The sequence below is a fragment of the Drosophila mauritiana genome, unplaced genomic scaffold, assembly GCF_004382145.1.
Source record: "Drosophila mauritiana strain mau12 unplaced genomic scaffold, ASM438214v1 Y_41, whole genome shotgun sequence".
Classification (NCBI taxonomy): domain Eukaryota; kingdom Metazoa; phylum Arthropoda; class Insecta; order Diptera; family Drosophilidae; genus Drosophila; species Drosophila mauritiana.
Window position 1 is genome coordinate 161,057 of NW_022881586.1, and position 18,920 is coordinate 179,976.

Here is an 18,920-nt window from a genome sequence, read left to right on the forward strand (position 1 = left end):
TGAAATTTCAGACAGATTTACTCGTTTTTCGGGAATCTTGTTTATTGACAAAATATGTTCGGGTGATAAAGGATTTCTTGATAGGAAATCCACATGAGCCATACGCTTACTGAATTTCGAAATTAAACGATTGTAAGTAGGCCCACCAGCGGTGAACTCTGGGGGTTAAATCTATTTTTGAGCGAGAAGCTTTTAATGAATTGCAGTCTGTATAGACAACGAACTCACGGCCAATTAGGTAATGGCGAAAATGTTTAACGGCTTTTACCACTGCCAAGGTTTCCAGCTCGTAGGAGTGATATCTAGATTCAACAGAGGTAGTTGTTTTGCTGAAGTATTCGATTACATGGGGCTTACTTTCTATACGGTGCAAAAGTATCGCTCCATATCCACAGGCACTTGCATCAGTGTGCAACTCAATAGGATATTGCGGGTCGAAGATTACCAGAACAGGCTCATTTGTGAGGATCGTCACAACTTTAAGTCTGATCTCTTCCAGCTAAGCGCTCCATGTAATCTTGCCGCTACCAGACGAAAGTGAATACAATGGTTTCATAAGTTGGGAGAATCCAGGCACGAATTTGCGAAAGTAAGAGGCCAAGCCAATGAATTGTCTAACGCCGGAGACAGTTTGAGGAGGAGGCAAGGAGCTTAATGAAGCTATCTTTCGCACATTCGGACGAATTTCTCCCGCTCGCACTTCATAGCCCAAATACTTAACCGTTGTTTTGAGAAAACTGCATTTAGCAAGGTTAAAGGTAAAACCAGCCTTTGTAAGAACATTCAAAACAGTTTTTGATTTTACAACTTTATAATTATCGGATGCCAAAATTACATAAAAGCCTTGTTTAAGTATTTCTCGCCCTATCAGAATATCATTCCTCATTTGCTCGTTCGGGACTACATGAAATAATATTTCCATAATATTTTCGTTTATAGTGACTTCACTCAAGATTTGCAATGTACTGCACACACTGCCACCACCAATGCCTTTTATCATTACAGTATTGTTTATACGTTTACCAGATAACTTACTGCTAATGTCGTCTTTAATAAGGGAGCACTCTGCACCGGAATCGAAACAAATTGGATAGATCTCACCTCGTTGATGCAAGCTTTCCTTTGGCTCAGTCACACAACATTGGTTAACAGTCTTCTGTTGAATCACATCTTGTTTGGCTGCACTTCCGTTTTTCGGGCACTGGTTGGAGAAATGTCCCGGTTGGCCGCACCGATAGCACGTAACATTTGATTTTTCACGCTGCGGTTTCGCCTTTCTATCTTGTCGCATTTTACTTCGGCATTCAGCAATTCGATGTCCCGGCTTTGAACAGAAGTGGCATACAACTGGCGATGCCTTACGGTTCTTCTGGTCAGGTCCAAGGTTGTCATCTCGAGCATGTCGCTTCTTGTCGAACGTAAACGCTTTTAACTCCGCCTTTAGCTTACTTCTGGTACGCACATTGGATGTGAAGAGGACTCGCTGCAAACGACTGTCAATGTTTGCCATATGCGCAAGAACAGTTGTAACGGCAATTTCTTCTATTTCCATATTCCGCCACTTCGTAATCAGCGTCGTCACCAGCCGACTCGCATACACCGCGTAACATTCGGCGGCAGTCGGGCGGCTTAGTGCCATGATCAATTTACTTCCTTTAAGGGGGTGCTCAGTTAGAATTATATCGGTTGTTGAACACCACTTTGCTGCCTGTGCCGGCGTCACTTGCATGATTTTTACAAGTTCAGCCAAATTCCGATTTTGCATTTCGACTACTGCACGCCACTAATCGTCAGAAAATGCAGGGTGTGGCACAGATCCCACTTCTGATGTCGGGTTATGAATATCAGGGGCCTCGCCGTCCGTCCATATCAGCGTCGCTCATATCTCTTTTCACTATATAATTTTATGCAGGTGTGCGCAGTCAACGAGTCCACTTGCGTCTGCTTTGGCTTCTCCACGATTAATGCCCTCACTCCAGTTTCGTGCAGCCTGCTTTGTCTCTTCTCAGTTTTTGGCATTCCCTTTTCATTATATCGTTTTCCCTTTCTAACCAAGCAGCGCAAGTGGCCACGTTCAGCAACAGCTCTATCGCTCTCGTTTTTGCAAAATCCCGTTCATAGATAATTCATCTATTCATCCTCACACATTGACAATAAATAGGAACACGCATAATAGCAAAGGGAACATGGAGAAGAAGTAAACAGCGACTACACGCATACTCATTATTTTCGCCACGACATATATATATATTTTTTTTATTTTTTTATTTTATTTTTTTTCTATTTTATAATTTTTTTTTTTTATTTGTTTATTTATATTCTTTTTTTGCTTGTTGCACTATGTTGGTACAACTGTCGGACCGCCGTGATAGTTGTATCATACGCCTCAGTGACCTATTCGAACGAGTTCGTCTTGCGTCCAGCGTGTCGAGCGTCTGCTTGACTTGCTTCAATGACCTGTTCAACATCGAACCATTCGCGTCCAGCGTATTGATACAACCAGCGGTTTGTCACATAGCCATGTTGTTAGCTATGTATCAGCCGTTTGCCCCGACACTGTTTGCACGTCACACCGAACACGTTGTGAAAGCCGAAAAAGGGGCCGCATCGAACTTGTTGCTCGGTTGCAGCGAGCTGCCAGCGATATGCGGGCGTATGGCCTGACGCTAAGTTTATTGGCATTATTTTTTTTTCCTGTGGCTTATATCATCGTTGAATATTTAAATAATTATTGTTATTTAACTTCTTTTCTCTTTTTTTTTTTTGAAATTTCGATTAATTTATTTAGTTTATTATCATATTTATTTATTTATACGTTGATTTTGATTTTTTTTTTTTGTACACCATCTTTCACATCACTACACAGCTACTCACAGTATTAGACTTATTATGATTCTCATCTTGGTTGCAGGTGTCCCCTGGGTTGTATCTTGTTCGTAATTCGAATGCGCCAGTTAACAGTGCCTCCTGCAGCTGGTGTGTGAGTGTGTGTGTGTCCTTGTATGTATTTGAATCCAAGTGGTTTAATTCAAGTTGTTTAATCCAAGTAGTTTAATTAAGAAAACAAGCTACTGCTCTGGTTTGTGTTTCAAAATGAACTGAGCTCTAATTTATTAGTCGAATAAAAACTTAAGCTAAAATGTTTACAAGAATGTGCTGTGTTTTCATTGTCCGAAATGCTGCTGCGGCAGTTCTAGTTTTGTTTACCAGAACTGTCGCAATCGACATCCTGTCCACTGCTGCGTCAGCATTGCAACAGTGTTGGAGTTAGTGGAGCGATGAACTGCTCCTAGGTGGCTTGGCGGGTGGTACCGAATTGTGTATACTCTGTATAGGCGATTCGGTAACTCGCGCGTCGATGTGCCGATGTACATGTACAAAGTTGACGCACAGGAAGAAGAAGAGCGACGAAAGCATGCACGAATACATGCTAACAATGAAAAAAATTGCAGCGCTTGGACAAGTCGATGTTGAGTCTATTATCGCTTATATAGTTGACGGGCTGGATATTAAAAGCGAGTTCAAATTTGAATTGTACGGCAGCAAATCAACTGTTGGAAAAATGTGAGTTGTACGAGAGCAAGTGTGTTATCGAAAAACCGCCAAAGCAATACAGTGGTGGCAGAAAAAATATAACCAATGCTACAACTGCGGCTCTAATGAACACATGAGAAAAGACTGCAAGGCAGAAACAAAATGTTTTAAATGTGCAGGCAGCGGTCATATATCTTCAAAATATCCCTTTACAAATGCGTCAGCGCGGCCGGAATGCGCTGAATCAAAAGAGCTAAGTATGTACAATATTGTTGAGACTGGTAGTAACATAGATGCTTCTCCACAGTACAAGCCGATGATCGAGTCAATGATAGCTGAGTACAAGCCAGCAGAAAACAACGCTGAATGCCCGGTGTCGATGAAGATCCTCCTCGCTAGAGGAGCGTACAAAACCATTTCGTCATCAACAAAACCGTCACTCAGCTATGGAATCCGAGTCGATTACAAAACAAGTTGACGCCTGGTTGCAGGATGGCATTGTGTGCAAATCTTCATCGAACTTTGCCAGTCGAGTCGTCGTGGTGAAAAAGCTGCAAGCGCAAGTCAATGACGCGCTGCGAGACGCCGAGGAAGCAAAGGCCGCCAAGGAGGAACTACAGGCGTTGAGCAAGGAGGCCGAGCGCAAGGTCAAGGCCCTGGAGGCAGAAGTATTACAGCTGACTGAAGATCTGGCCAGCTCAGAGAGGGCGCGACGTGCTGCTGAAACGCAGCGTTACGCTTTAACTCTTCGCGTCGCCGAACTCACTGAACGTATCAGCAGCGCGGAAAAGGAACTGAGAGAGCTGAATTACGCAAGGAGGTAAAAACACATATTCAGCAGGCACAGCATAAGTATAAAGACGGCTATGATCGCAAACGCAAGGGCGAGCGTACATATAAAGAAGGAGACCTGGTGGCTATTAAAGGAAATCAGTTTGTGACTGGCAAAAAACTAGTTAGCAGTTTTCTCGGGCCATATGAAGTAACTAAGGTAAAAAAAAAACGACCGATACGATGTACGGAAAGCAGCTCAGATGGAAGGTCGTACATGTGTAGAAAATATGAAGCTATGGAAGTACGCGTCTACAAAGGAAGATCTATGGTCGTCTGGGTCAGACGACAGTGATCAGGATGGCCGAATGTAACAATAGTTATCGATAGGCGATGATCGAAAATCATCGCAAAGGGTAGAGTCGTGAGTGCAAGTAGATATAAGAAAATAGGACAAGCATAGAGAGAGTCGAAGTAGAACAAAGCGAGTTGAAAGTGGTGTAGTTAAAAGATCTTAAAGCCGAAAGTTGTCGTGTCCGAACGCATAAATTTTGTGTGGCTCTAGTCTTGATAAAGTGCCAAATTTGGTGTGCCTGTGTCTTGAACATTTATTTATTTGATAAAGCTGCAATTATTTTGAGCTTGCGCTACTATTTAATGTTGAAAAATACGATTTTTTTGTGGCGGATGCTTTAATTATATTTATACGCTTATTAGTTCCGATTAGGGGTTAAGGATACTTTCACTTGTGGTTGTTACGTTATAGAAAAGCATTCGCTTTTCTATTTCAGGTTACGTTTTTAAGAGTTACTAATGCCATTTCAAATATTTCAGGATACTTTCACTTGAGGTTGTTACGTTATAGAAAAGCATTCGCTTTTCTATTTCAGTTTACGTTTTTAAGAGTTACTAATGCCATTTCAAATTGTTCATGTCGATCCCTAAGCCGATGATAAACTAATTAACTACGTTATCATTATTGTTATGTTCAGCTCAAGTTTCTGCATCCATGTACATATACATATGCTTTTAAAAATCCAGACGCGTTGCCCTACTGCCCTATTCCATCGAATCGACGATGACGCGTGTGAGACACCCATCGATAGATCGACTCCATTTCATTTAACTACGTACGCTTATAAATGTAGATTTGCCGATTCGCATCTCGGATAAATGTACACTAACACATATATGGTTTGTATGCGGCAATTGCTCATGCTCTACCATCGCACTCTTATGCGTCGCTTTAATTAAAATGAATAATGGTATCGAGAACTGTCGAGCCTATGTACAGGATTCGTGGGGACGTGTTCGTGTAGGCGGTAATACAATATTATAATTTCATATGTAGCAACAAAGATGGTCTAACACAGGAAATAAGTTAAGCGCTGGCATGTGTAAAACTAAATCGAATGGTAATTGAGTTAACTGGATCACGGAGATTAGCGACTGCTGGTTGGCTGGCTGGCTGCTGATGCTTTAGTGGTTGCTGAAGTAAAAGTTGTTGTTGCCTATGTTGCCAGGGCTCGCCAGCGGATGCAGCTGAGCAGGGCCACGCGGGCTGCACGCAGTGGATCTGGCCGTAGGCACAGCAGGCGCAGATGCGTCTCATCCAGGTTGCGACGACGACAGCGACGGGCGGGACGATGCCAGCGACTGCCGGCGACGCCGTCACTTACGACGCTGAAAGACACGTCGCAGTGCCTTGCGCCAGAAAAAGCGATGCGATTTGTTCTTGGTGGGTGTCTGCGGGTCCTCTATTTGAGCAAGTGCCACACCCAAGTCCTCAACCAAGTGCAAATCGTTTTTGGGAGCGATGCGACAACGTGTAGGTGTAGCTGGCGATGTGCGGGCCGTGTTTGTCGAAATGGATGCGTGGGGTTGTGGAGTGGGTGGTGCTGAGGCTGTGGTTACAAAGGGTGCAACCAAATAAGGTCGGGCCTTCAGTGCCGCAATTGCTGCAGCCGATGTGGAAGCAATTGATGAGATGAAAGCCAAAGTAGCCACCGATGCCGAAGATTCTATATAGCCCCTGCCAACTTCTCCGTCTGCTGTTACTGCCGGTGATCCACCTTTTAGTGCTGTTGCTCTTGCAACGGGAACGGGTAAACGACTTCGCCGCATAGGTGCCGTTTAACAAAATGTTCCGCGGTATTGGACCCAGCAGCTCGATGATGTGGGCCAAATGGTCCTCGTTGCGGGTGTACGATTCGCCGGAGTGTGGCTCAAAAAGATAGTCACCGGTGGCCAGTTCGAATACTATGCATGCAGTGCTCCAGATATCCGCCGAGGTGTTATAGCCCGCACCGATAATAACTTCTAGTGATCGATATTGGCGCGTTTGAATGGTTGGCAGCGTTGGATTCGAATGCGGTCCATTCGTAGCCGAAGATGTATTCTCCACGGAGCGTGAGCGCACATGAGGCTCGTCCACGCACAGGAGGACATTCTCGGGCTTTATGTCCGTGTGGCTGATCTGGCAGCACGTGTGAAGATAGTCAAGACCCTCCAGCTCCTGGCGGGTAATAGCTGTGACGTTGGCCAGTGGAATACCGCGTAAGTTGGACTTCTGTATGAGTTTCAGGAGATTGTCACCAAGCACCTCGAACACAATACAAATATGGGTGTCATTAACGCCGGTGATCTTGAAGTCGTCCAGCATCTGGACGGTTTTGCGACGGCGTGGATTCGATGGATCGGTCTCGCGCACCGTTTTGAGTATCTTTATCTCGTCCGTCTCGGCAAAGTGCGGTGCCGACTTGAGAATTTTAATTGCCACATATCTCATTGCCTGCAAGTCCCAGCACAGCCAAACAGTAGAGAAGTGGCCCCAGCCCAATTTACGGATGACATGGTAGCGATCTGCCGAAAAAAATTGCATTAATCTGCTGCTCTTCTCGAAAAGGAACAAAGTTCAACGGTTTGGGAAGAGTAGCGCAGTACCACTTAGTGAAATTAAATTACCTATGATCTTTTCGGATGGCTCATAATCCATTATAGTTGCAACACTGTCACCTCACGACTGACCAAGCGCGACTAGACGAACGCGAGAGCTGCTCTCCGCTTAAATTCAATTAAAATACGACAGCGAATGCAGTTGAATGCGTTTTCACGGGGCTACTTCTATATTACAAAGGCCTGAAAGGTATGGTATGATGCTAGAATCAGTATATTGGCATTTGGACGCTCCAAATATTCTACTGACAATGACACAATATGAACTTGACGTTTATTACAAGGCCTGTTTTATATTTTGTAAACTCTAGCAGCTCCTATCAAATATAAAGTTTTTTTTTTTTTTGTAAATTTTGTTAATTGTTACTGCTACCTATGTGGCAGCTTTACCAGGTTTTACATAAAATTCTACAGCATAGGCATACCAATACTCATATGTGACAAAAATATAATTTTATTTCACTGAATGATTACAATTTTTTATTTTTGTTGTAGAACACCGACCGATTACAATTAGGTCTCAAACTGAACTCCTCTAATTAGTCTGATTTGATTGACGTTCAAGCCTCGGTATCGAGCTTTTCTGATATGGACTTTGGACTTAAGGGATCTGATCAAGTGAAGAGAAAGAGCTTTGGAGTTGCTGACTTTAATTGTCTTTGGATTTATCTTGGATACAAGTGCTCTTAGATTCTTATAGTTTAGTTTATTGAAATCTAATACTTTTGTTTTCGGGATTGCGAGTCCGAGCTTTGAACGTGGGAACATGACGATGGGGTGAGGGCTTAGGCAAGGAATGTTTAAATTACGGGACGGATGTTTAGTCTACCTGTGGGTGACTTATTTGGAGTTGGGAATTTTCCACTCAACCCAGTCGTGAGGATCATATTATTCTTATCTGGAATCCATTAGGTACATCCGCAATAGTGGAGGGTGTATTTGGGTGTGCTGTGTAGGCATGTGCTTAAGTCTTAGGGACTTATGGAAATTTCACTATATATATATGTAAAGGGTAGCTAATTCGAGCGGCGATCTTAACATACGAATTTAAAAAACTTTAAAATTATAATAGTCAGGGCGTGAATTATTAATTTTAATTTTGTTCATCATATTGCCAAAACTCCAAATATGTAAATTCGTTTCTTCGATCAGAATTGATTTCGGCCCGAAAATCGTCTTTCAGCACAAGTACGTCTATTGTTTTTACTCACACAAGCAAAGCAAATTTTTTTTTTAGATTTCTTACGCTCTCAGCGTAAGCGAGCGGACAGAGAGCAATTTTGGCCGTCACTCTTTTAGCTTGTCGACTATCTTAGCTAGGTTTGTAGTGGGGTCGAGAAGCTTTTTTGTAAATATGGGTTGGAATTTCCTGGCGATGGTGTGTTTTCGTCAATGATTCTTGGCTTTCTGCTGGTGGTCGGAGGGCTGTCATTGCCGACTCGCGTGGTGTTCCAGGTCATTTTTTTCACTCCTTTCTTTTCGGAGCATGTCCTGGTAGTGTTCCAGATGTTTTTGCTCTGGCTTGCTTGTCTTGGATAAAGGTCGTGGATTTGCTTTGTCTTTTGAAGCGATCCTATTTTTTTTGGATCTTATTTGTGTTCCGGCGCCATTTATTCACTCGCTTCTGAATGGCCGAGTCATGGGAGGAGAAACGTGGTCATCCTGTTCAAGTTTTGCCGAAAAGGATTTAGCATCGCCTTTCTGGCGGCCTCCTGGCGAGCTCCACCGATTGACCTGCTCAGGATTGCTGAGCCTTACGGCTGACGAAGGGTATTATTGCGTGGAGGGGGGCCTTGTCGTCTATAAATGTTATTTGTTGCGTCTTTAATTGTCCGTATTTTGTTTATGTCAATGTTGCTTGCCGCCAGAAACCGCCTTGTACGCACTAATATGCTCTCCAGAGAAGTTGACGCAAGTGGTTGGGGTGGATTTAGCTTGGTGCAGCAGGATGACAGATGATCGCCAGTTGGGAGTTTCGAAGTCGAAGTAGATGTCGAGCATAATCTTTTGTTTTTTTTTTTTTTTTTTATATATTTTTAACGTCTAATGACGCTGTTCCATGTCCTCCGATTTCTGCTTAAAAATATATAGTGACAATTTGTGGCATATTACATTTTCGGATTTCTTGGCGGCAGATATGCGCGCCTTAGTTACAAGTATTAATTTATGATTTAAATTTGCGGAAGTCATTTTTCTATTACTTGGCGGCAGTTTTGCGCGCCATGGTTCGAGTGTGGAATTTAAATTTAAATATTACGTTACTTAGGAAATAGCTTATGGAATAGGAAAAAATAGTTTTGGTAATTTTAGAGTATAGTTAAGCGATGACGTGGTATCCAGCGATGAGACTATTATTGATGGCGGCGAGGATGAGCTGTTACCATCGTCCGATGAGATGGATAACACCGATGCCCATCCTCCACTTTGGTTCACGTTCTGGCCGTCCATAAGTTGTTGTTGCTTCTGGCTTCACTTTTTGCTACTGTTGCGCGCGCGCCTCTGTCGGTTTTATAATCTCAACTGACTTGCAGCTTTGGGCTAGGCACGTAGGCGGGCTTCTTCGATAGCTCAAAGGCACGGCGGATGATCGATATGCTAGCAATCGCATTTTCCCGCCAGCCTTCTTGGCGGGCTTATCAGCTAGTATTTTTTTTCTCCGCCAGCTGACTATCGGGCAAAAATACTAGAATTTTTCAAGTTAGTATTTTTGGGATTCTAGTATTTTTCCCGCCAGTTACTCGCGTTTGTCAGTGTCAATGGCATTTAGGGAAACTGGTCTCTCCTCTCCCAAGAGGAAACGAAGCAGAAAACTCGCGTGTTATTTCTTATTGTAATAATTGTGCTTACTGTTCCTGCGCATTGTCTATATTAATCCTGTTTCTGCTTTCAGTGGTGCTGGTAACGTCGTTGCTGCGGAGATGCCGGTATGCAGCAAGCATTGGCCAGCCTGGCATGTCAACTTTGGTGCACGCATAACCTTTTTGTGAAGGGAAGGAAAAACGTGCGCCGCAGTCCGCGTCGTCAATAGAAAATGCTTAGGTTTGTCTGTTGGCGTGAGTACAAGCTGACTGATATATAGGACAAACATTTCTGCTCTCCCTCGTGTGGAGTTAAACATTCAGATCATTCATTGGGACTTGTTGACCGAGGATCCGATATTCTTGGGCAAGGACTCGGGCGATTCGAGCTTCATCAAGGCCGTCTCGTAAAAACCGGAAGCCAAATAGACTGCAAATGCAAGCGCTTTGTGTAGAAAAGAACAAGGACTAAATTCGGAGAATTACTTACCGGGGGACGTCCAGGGGCGGCTGGGGTCTCAAGTTGTTATTATTACATATAGATTAGAAATAGTAATAGCCGAATCAAAATAAATTTTAAAAATGACTTTATAGTAGAATAATAGTCATTAGAGTAATCAGCGTGCGGCGTGTGAAAAATTAATAAGGCAATGATTGTTGAGTGCTTGTGTCCGCACTTCGTGCCTCCAGATATGACTTTTGCAACAAACCTTTTTTCAATTTTTTTTTTTATTTTATATATTTTTATTACTTAAATTTTTAATACTTCGGAAAACTAAAGGTACCTTCTGATCTTTTTTTAATATTTGTAAAATACACATTAAAGATTTTGAAATATTTTTAAAAATATGGTAATAAAAAACAAATGTGTATAAAAAAGTTCATTGTTGAGCATCAAGTGCACAAATAAAAGTAGTAAATATATATTAAACATAATTAATTATCAACATAAATATAAATATGTAGAGGGTAGCTAATTCGATAATAATTAATTATTATTTTATTTCATCATATTGCTACGAAATACTCCAAATATGTAAATTCGTTTCTTCGATCAGAATTGATTTCGGCCCGAAAATCGTCTTCTAGCATACGCGTTCTCGCCTTTTGTTTTTACTCACACAAGCAAGCAAATTCAATTTTTAGATTTCTTACGCTCCCAGCGTAAGCGAGCGGAAAGAGAGCAAATTTGGGCTTCACCAAAAAAGTGGCTGCATAGTGCCATAGATTCGGCTATTACAATTTCTAAGATTTATTTAAATTATAATAACGTTAAGACAATGCAAAACAAGAATTTTTCAAATGGTGCCAATTGATAAAAAAAATAATATAGATTTAAAGTCAACGAACTTCTAAGGTGAAGGGCATATTTTGTAAAATTTACAATGCATGAGCATACGTGTGCACACATACAGTCGTCTGCTGTCACTGTATGCGAAGAAAAGAGCTGTTTGCTGTAGCGCTCTCCGCTCTTTCTCTCTCGAACAAAAACTCGAGAGAGCCTGGAGCCACCTCTAGAGCCACGTCCAAAAAATCGGGTGCCAAAAAATCGTATGGCGTTACGCATCTTATTATTTTAGTGTCTTTGGTGAGGATGTGTATCGTTACAGTGAGGGCAGAAGAACTTCACGTTGGACTTGACCCACACGTCGCTGGGGCCCACAGGCAGGGCTTTCTGCCTACAGGAGAGCTTTGGACACACTTCGAAGTCCCCTCTCTCATACTTTTGGTGCATATTATCCAACCCTCGTTCAGACATGATGTATCGGGCGTGGATCATGCCGTACCACTTCTCCTCATCGCCGAAGACCCAGTCCAAGGAACTGTCGAACCCCGGATTCAGTATCACTTGCAGTGTCTCGGTGAAGTACTCCAGGCCCATCTGGTTGAACGTCTCCTGAATGTAGTCGATGGGCACGCGGCAGAGGTACTCGTGGCCCTTGATCCCGAGGAACCAACTGATCCAGCTGCTGTTGTTCTGCCTACAAGATTTTACTGTGATTTGCTATTTTTTCCATAGGAAAAATCTAGTTACTCACGGGCTCGACGAGTTCACTCGTATGAAAAATAATAAAAAGTACAGTGCGAAATGACTATGCCATAATGACATCTATGTGTCAGTTGGGCCGTAACTCTTAATCGGCCGAGTACTGAATGGCCTTTACAAAAATCTCAAACTTGTCAAAGCGGCAAGCACAGCGTTTTTATATTATTTTATAAATATTATCCAAGGGAAAATGTTTAACATTAAATTCATTAATAAACTTATAACTCAGTTATATTAAATAAAATACAATTTATTTATTAATATTTTTTCAAATTTTTCTTAGTCTAGTAATGAAAAAATATTAGATCTTTCATCAACTATACATAACATTCTGAATTTTTATCATTTCAAAAAATTCTGATCAAAATACCGATTATTTTTTTACAGAAAATGGTTTTTATTATATCATTCAAAAATCATTATCAATCAAATTAGTTAGGTCATGTCTCTGCTAAGAGTGCTAGCTAATCGTAGTTGGGCTGGTAACTCTCAAAAATTTCCACACCTCCGGGCCGGACTAAGGTGTCATTCGACCCGTGTCGAAAGTCTGCCAGGCTGGGGACCCGTGTAATAACTATCCCAGTCGATGACGGAGAGTCCGGGCAAGTGGCGTCCGCCCGGTCTAGTTAGCCTTACCCGGGTACTGCGGATCTCTGCCCGGGCGGACCTTTTATTTCTCTGCAACTCGTGGGTACTAGCAATAGACAGCAATAGACCAAATAATTTTAAAATACCGTGCAGAAAGTTGTAAAGTTGTAAATAAAAAGTTGTGAAATTTCGCAAGTTTGTTGGCTTCGGTCGGAAATTTTTAGAAGCGCGCGAATACGAAATTCGAAATACGAACTCTGGAGTCAGAGTTGGTGAGCACATATGAGAAACTTAAAAATGCCCTAATTGGCGAATTTAAGCGCGCGTCGAAAGAACAAGAGCGACGAAAGCATGCACGAATACATGCTAACAATGAAAAAAATTGCAGCGCAAGTCGATGTTGAGTCTATTATCGCTTATATAGTTGACGGGCTGGATATTAAAAGCGAGTTCAAATTTGCATTGTACGGCAGCAAATCAACTGTTGGAAAAATATGAGTTGTACGAGAGCAAGTGTGTTATCGAAAAACCGCAAAAGCAATACAGTGGTGGCAGAAAAAATATAACCAATGCTACAACTGCGGCTCTAATGAACACATGAGAAAAGACTGCAAGGCAGAAACAAAATGTTTTAAATGTGCAGGCAGCGGTCATATATCTTCAAAATGTCCCTTTACAAATGCGTCAGCGCGGCCGGAATGCGCTGAATCAAAAGAGCTAAGTATGTACAATATTGTTGAGACTGGAAGTAACATAGATGCTTCTCCACAGTACAAGCCGATGATCGAGTCAATGATAGCTGAGTACAAGCCAGCAGAAAACAACGCTGAATGCCCGGTGTCGATGAAGGTCCTCCTCGCTAGAGGAGCGTACAAAACCATTTCGTCATCAACAAAACCGTCACTCAGTTATGGAATCCGAGTCGATTACAAAACAAGTTGACGCCTGGTTGCAGGATGGCATTGTGCGCAAATCTTCATCGAACTTTGCCAGTCGTCGTGGTGAAAAAGCTGCAAGCGCAAGTCAAAGACGCGCTGCGAGACGCCGAGGATGCAAAGGCCGCCAAGGAGGAACTACAGGCGTTGAGCAAGGAGGCCGAGCGCAAGGTCAAGGCCCTGGAGGCAGAAGTATTACAGCTGACTGAAGATCTGGCCAGCTCAGAGAGGGCGCGACGTGCTGCTGAAACGCAGCGTTACGCTTTAACTCTTCGCGTCGCCGATCTCACTGAACGTATCAGCAGCGCGGAAAAGGAACTGTTCCCGCTGCAGTGCAGCAACAACGTACTGACATCGATGATCGAGGAGATTAATGTGGAGAACACCTTGCTCCGCACCGAGGCAATCAAGTGGCAGCAACCCAGAGGAGTTCAAGCGTCTGCAGGCTGAGCGAGAGCACCTGGCCAAGTTGCTGACCGCCGAGAGAGCTGAATTACGCAAGGAGGTAAAAACGCATATTCAGCAGGCACAGCATAAGTATAAAGACGGCTATGATCGCAAACGCAAGGGCGAGCGTACATATAAAGAAGGAGATCTTGTGGCTATTAAACGAAATCAGTTTGTGACTGGCAAAAAACTAGCTAGCCGTTTTCTCGGGCCATATGAAGTAACTAAGGTAAAAAGAAACGGCCGATACGATGTACGGAAAGCAGCTCAGATGGAAGGCCCTACAATAACTGCAACATGTGTAGAAAATATGAAGCTATGGAAGTACGCGTCTACAAAGGAAGATCTATGGTCGTCTGGGACAGACGACAGTGATCAGGATGGCCGAATGTAACAATAGTTATCGATAGGCGATGATCGAAAATCATCGCAAAGGGTAGCGTCGTGAGCGCAAGTAGATATAAGAAAATAGGACAAGCATAGAGTCGAAGTAGAACAAAGTGAGTTAAAAGTGGTGTATTTAAAAGATCTTAAAGCCGAAAGTTGTCGTGTCCCAACCCATAAATTTTGTGTGGATCTAGTCTTGATAAAGTGCTAAATTTGGTGTGCCTGTGTCTTGAACATTTATCTATTTGATAAAGCTGCAATTATTTTGCGCTCGCACTATTATTTAAAGTAGAAAAATACGATTTTTTTGTGGCGGATGATTTAATTATATTTATACGCTTATTAGTTCCGATTAGGGGTTAAGGATATTTTCACTTGTGGTTGTTACGTTGTAGAAAAGCATTCGCTTTTCTATTTCAGGTTACGTTTTTAAGAGTTATTAATGCCATTTCAAATTGTTCATGTCGATCACTAAGCCGAGGATAAACTTATTAACTACGTTATCATTATTGTTATGTTCAGCTCAAGTTTCTGCATCCATGTACATATACATATGCTTATAAAAATCTAGACGCGTTGCCCTACTGCCCTATTCCATCGAATCGACGATGACGCGTGTGAGACACCCATCGATGGATCGACTCCATTTCATTTAACTACTTACGCTTATAAATGTAGATTTGCCTACTCGCATCTCGGATAAATGTACACTAACACATATATGGTTTGTATGCGGCAATTGCTCATGCTCTACCATCGCACTCTTATGCGTCCCTTTAATTAAAATGAATAATGGTATCGAGAACTGTCGAGCCTATGTACAGCATTCGTGGGGACGTGTTCGTTCGGGTCCTCTATTTTGGACCCAAGTCCTCAACCAAGTGTAAATCGTTTTCGGTAGCGATGCGACGACGTGTAGGGGTAGCTGGCGATGTGCGGGCCGTGTTTGTCGAAATGGATGCGTGGGGTTGTGGAGTGGGTGGTGCTGAGGCTGTGGTTACAAAGGGTGCATCCAAATAATGTCGGGCCTTCAGTGCCGCAATTGCTGCAGCCGATGTGGAAGCAATTGATGAGATGAAAGCCAAAGTAGCCACCGATGCCGAAGATTCTATATAGCCCCTGCCAACTTCTCCGTCTGCTGTTACTGCCGGTGATCCACCTTTTAGTGCTGTTGCTCTTGCTCTTGTTCCGGTTCCTGCTAGAGCTCCCCCTCCATCTGCTGTTGCTGGCTGTATGGCACGCAGCCAACAACCAGGTTGCATCGTATCTTATCTAAGCCACGGATGCTGCAGACACTCCGCAGCGGTGGCACGCTTGTTCGGATCGAGCTCGAGCATGGGCTTAAGGAACGAAGCAAATGACACCGCATCCTTTTGCGAGCACTTGTACTTCTCCAGAAGAACGTCCATTAGGCCCCAGGGCTTAAGGCCCGAGATATTTCGTAGCTCGCAGGAACGGGTAAACGACTTCGCCGCATAGGTGCCGTTTAACAAAATGTTCCGCGGTATTGGACCCAGCAGCTCGATGATGTGGGCCAAATGGTCCTCGTTGCGGGTATACGATTCGCCGGAGTGTGGCTCAAAAAGATAGTCACCGGTGACCATGCATGCAGTGCTCCAGATATCCGCCAAGGTGTTATAGCCCGCACCGATAATAACTTCTAGTGACCGATATTGGCGCGTTTGAATGGCCTCGGTCAAGTGATGATCAACCCAACAAGCGTTGCCCAGATCGGCGATCTTTACGTTGACTTTGCATTCCTCTAACGCCGGATCCTGTATAGCCTTGTGCTTTGCTTGCGGCGGCGGAGGAGGTGTTGGCAGTGTTGGATTCGAATGCGGTCCATTCGAAGCCGAAGATGTATTCTCCACGGAGCGTGAGCGCACATGAGGCTCGTCCACGCACAGGAGGACATTCTCGGGCTTTATGTCCGTGTGGATGATCTGGCAGCACGTGTGAAGATAGTCAAGACCCTCCAGCACCTGGCGGGTAATAGCTTTGACGTTGGCCAGTGGAATACCGCGTAAGTTGGACTTCTGTATGAATTTCAGGAGATTGTCACCAAGCACCTCGAACACAATACAAATATGGGTGCCATTAACGCCGGTGATCTTGAAGTCGTCCAGCATCTGGACGGTTTTGCGACGGTGTGCATTCGATAGATCGGTCTCGCGCACCGTTTTGAGTATATTTATCTCGTCCGTCTCGGCAAAGTGCGGTGCCGACTTGAGAATTTTAATTGGCACATATCTCATTGCCTGCAAGTCCCAGCACAGCCAAACAGTAGAGAAGTGGCCCCAGCCCAATTTACGGATGACATAATAACGATCTGCCGAAAAAAATTGCATTAATCTGATGCTCTTCTCGAAAAGGAACAAAGTTCAACGGTTTGGGAAGAGTAGCGCAGTACCACTTAGGGAAATTAAATTACCAATGATCTTTTCGGATGGCTCATAATCCATTATAGTTGCAACACTGTCACCTCACGACTGACCAAGCGCGACTAGACGAACGCGAGAGCTGCTCTCCGCTTAAATTCAATTAAAATACGACATCGAATGCAGTTGAGTGCGTTTTCACGGGGCTACTTCTATATTACATAGGCCTGAAAGGTATGGTATGATGATAGAATCAGTATATTGGCATTTGGAAGCTCCAAATATTCTTTTTTACCTTTTAGCTCTAATTCTATTTATTATGGTTTCAAAAGGAATCGTTCAGTAATTCCTCTGAACTTAACCTAATGTGTGATAAAGATAAATGAGACCAAGTGGTATCTTAATTATAAAGTACAAAAGAAAATGTAATATGTTATGTTATCCTCCGGGAAAGGAGATCGCTTGGGTGTACCCTCTCCAAATATTCTACTGACAATGTATATGAACTTGACGTTTATTACAAGGCATGTTTTATATTTTGTAAACTCTAGCAGCTCCTATCAAATATAAAGTTTTTTTTTTATTGTATATTTTGTTAATTGTTACTGCTACCTATGTGGCAGCTTTACCAGGTTTTACATAAAATTCTACAGCATAGGCATACCAATATATAATTAAATGTTTGCAATACTCATATGTGAAAAAAATATAATTTTAGAAGAACACCGACCGATTACAATTACGTCTCAAACTGAACTCCTCTAATTAGTCTGATTTGATTGACGTTCAAGCCTCGGTATCGAGCTTTTCTGATATGGACTTTGGATTTAAGGGATCTGATCAAGTGAAGAGAAAGAGCTTTGGAGTTGCTGACTTTAATTGTCATTGGATTTCTCTTGGATACAAGTGCTCTTAGATTCTTATAGTTTTGTTTATTGAAATCTACTACTTTTGTTTTCGGGATTGCGAGTCCGAGCTTTGAACGTGGGAACATGACGATGGGGATAGGCATACCAATATATAATTAAATGTTTGCAATACTCATATGTGAAAAAAATATAATTTTATTTCACTGAATGATTATAATTTTTTATTTTTGTTGAAGAACACCGACCGATTACAATTACGTCTCAAACTGAACTCCTCTAATTAGTCTGATTTGATTGACGTTCAAGCCTCGGTATCGAGCTTTTCTGATATGGACTTTGGACTTAAGGGATCTGATCAAGTGAAGAGAAAGAGCTTTGGAGTTGGACTTTAATTGTCATTGGATTTCTCTTGGATACAAGTGCTCTTAGATTCTTATAGTTTTGTTTATTGAAATCTAATACTTTTGTTTTCGGGATTGCGAGTCCGAGCTTTGAACGTGGGAACATGACGATGGATTGAGGGCTTAGGCAAGGAATGTTTAAATTACGGGACGGATGTTTAGTCTACCAGTGGGTGACTTATTTGGAGTTGGGAATTTTCCACTCAACCCAGTCGTGAGGATCATATTATTCTTATCTGGAATCCATTAGGTACATCCGGAGTAGTATAGGGTGTATTTGGGTGTGCTGTGTAGGCATGTGCTTAAGTCTTAGGGACTTATGGATATTTCACTATATATATATATATAAAGGGTAGCTAATTCGAGCGGCGATCTTAACATACGAATTTAAAAAACTTTAAAATTATAATAGTCAGGGCGTGAATTATTAATTTTAATTTTGTTCATCATATTGCCAAAACTCCAAATATGTAAATTCGTTTCTTCGATCAGAATTGATTTCGGCCCGAAAATCGTCTTTCAGCACAAGTACGTCTATTGTTTTTACTCACACAAGCAAGCAAATTTTTTTTTAGATTTCTTACGCTCTCAGCGTAAGCGAGCGGACAGAGAGCAATTTTGTCCGTCACTCTTTTAGCTTGTCGACTATCTTAGCTAGGTTTGTGGTGGGGTCGAGAAGCTTTTTTGTAAATATGGGTTGGAATTTCCTGGCGATGGTGTGTTTTCGTCAATGATTCTTGGCTTAAAGCTAGCTCTGGCGGCTCTGCTGGTGGTCGGAGGGATGTCATTGCCGACTCGCGTGGTGTTCCT

General features: G+C 42.7%; 1 protein-coding gene and 2 pseudogenes across 1 annotated transcript; all 3 read right to left on the reverse strand.

The window, feature by feature from the left end:
• Window positions 1-5,960: 5,960 nt before the first annotated feature.
• LOC117150185 lies at window positions 5,961-7,507 on the reverse strand (annotated as a pseudogene).
• Window positions 7,508-11,634: 4,127 nt separating this feature from the next.
• LOC117150192 (stellate orphon protein at 12D-like) lies at window positions 11,635-12,048 on the reverse strand (the record flags this gene model as incomplete). The annotated part of the gene is made up of 1 exon (XM_033316974.1): window positions 11,635-12,048. A coding segment is annotated over one exon (414 nt), but the record flags the coding sequence as incomplete, so codon positions are not given.
• Window positions 12,049-15,207: 3,159 nt separating this feature from the next.
• Window positions 15,208-17,164, reverse strand: LOC117150183 (annotated as a pseudogene).
• Between the last annotated feature and the right edge of the window lie 1,756 nt (window positions 17,165-18,920).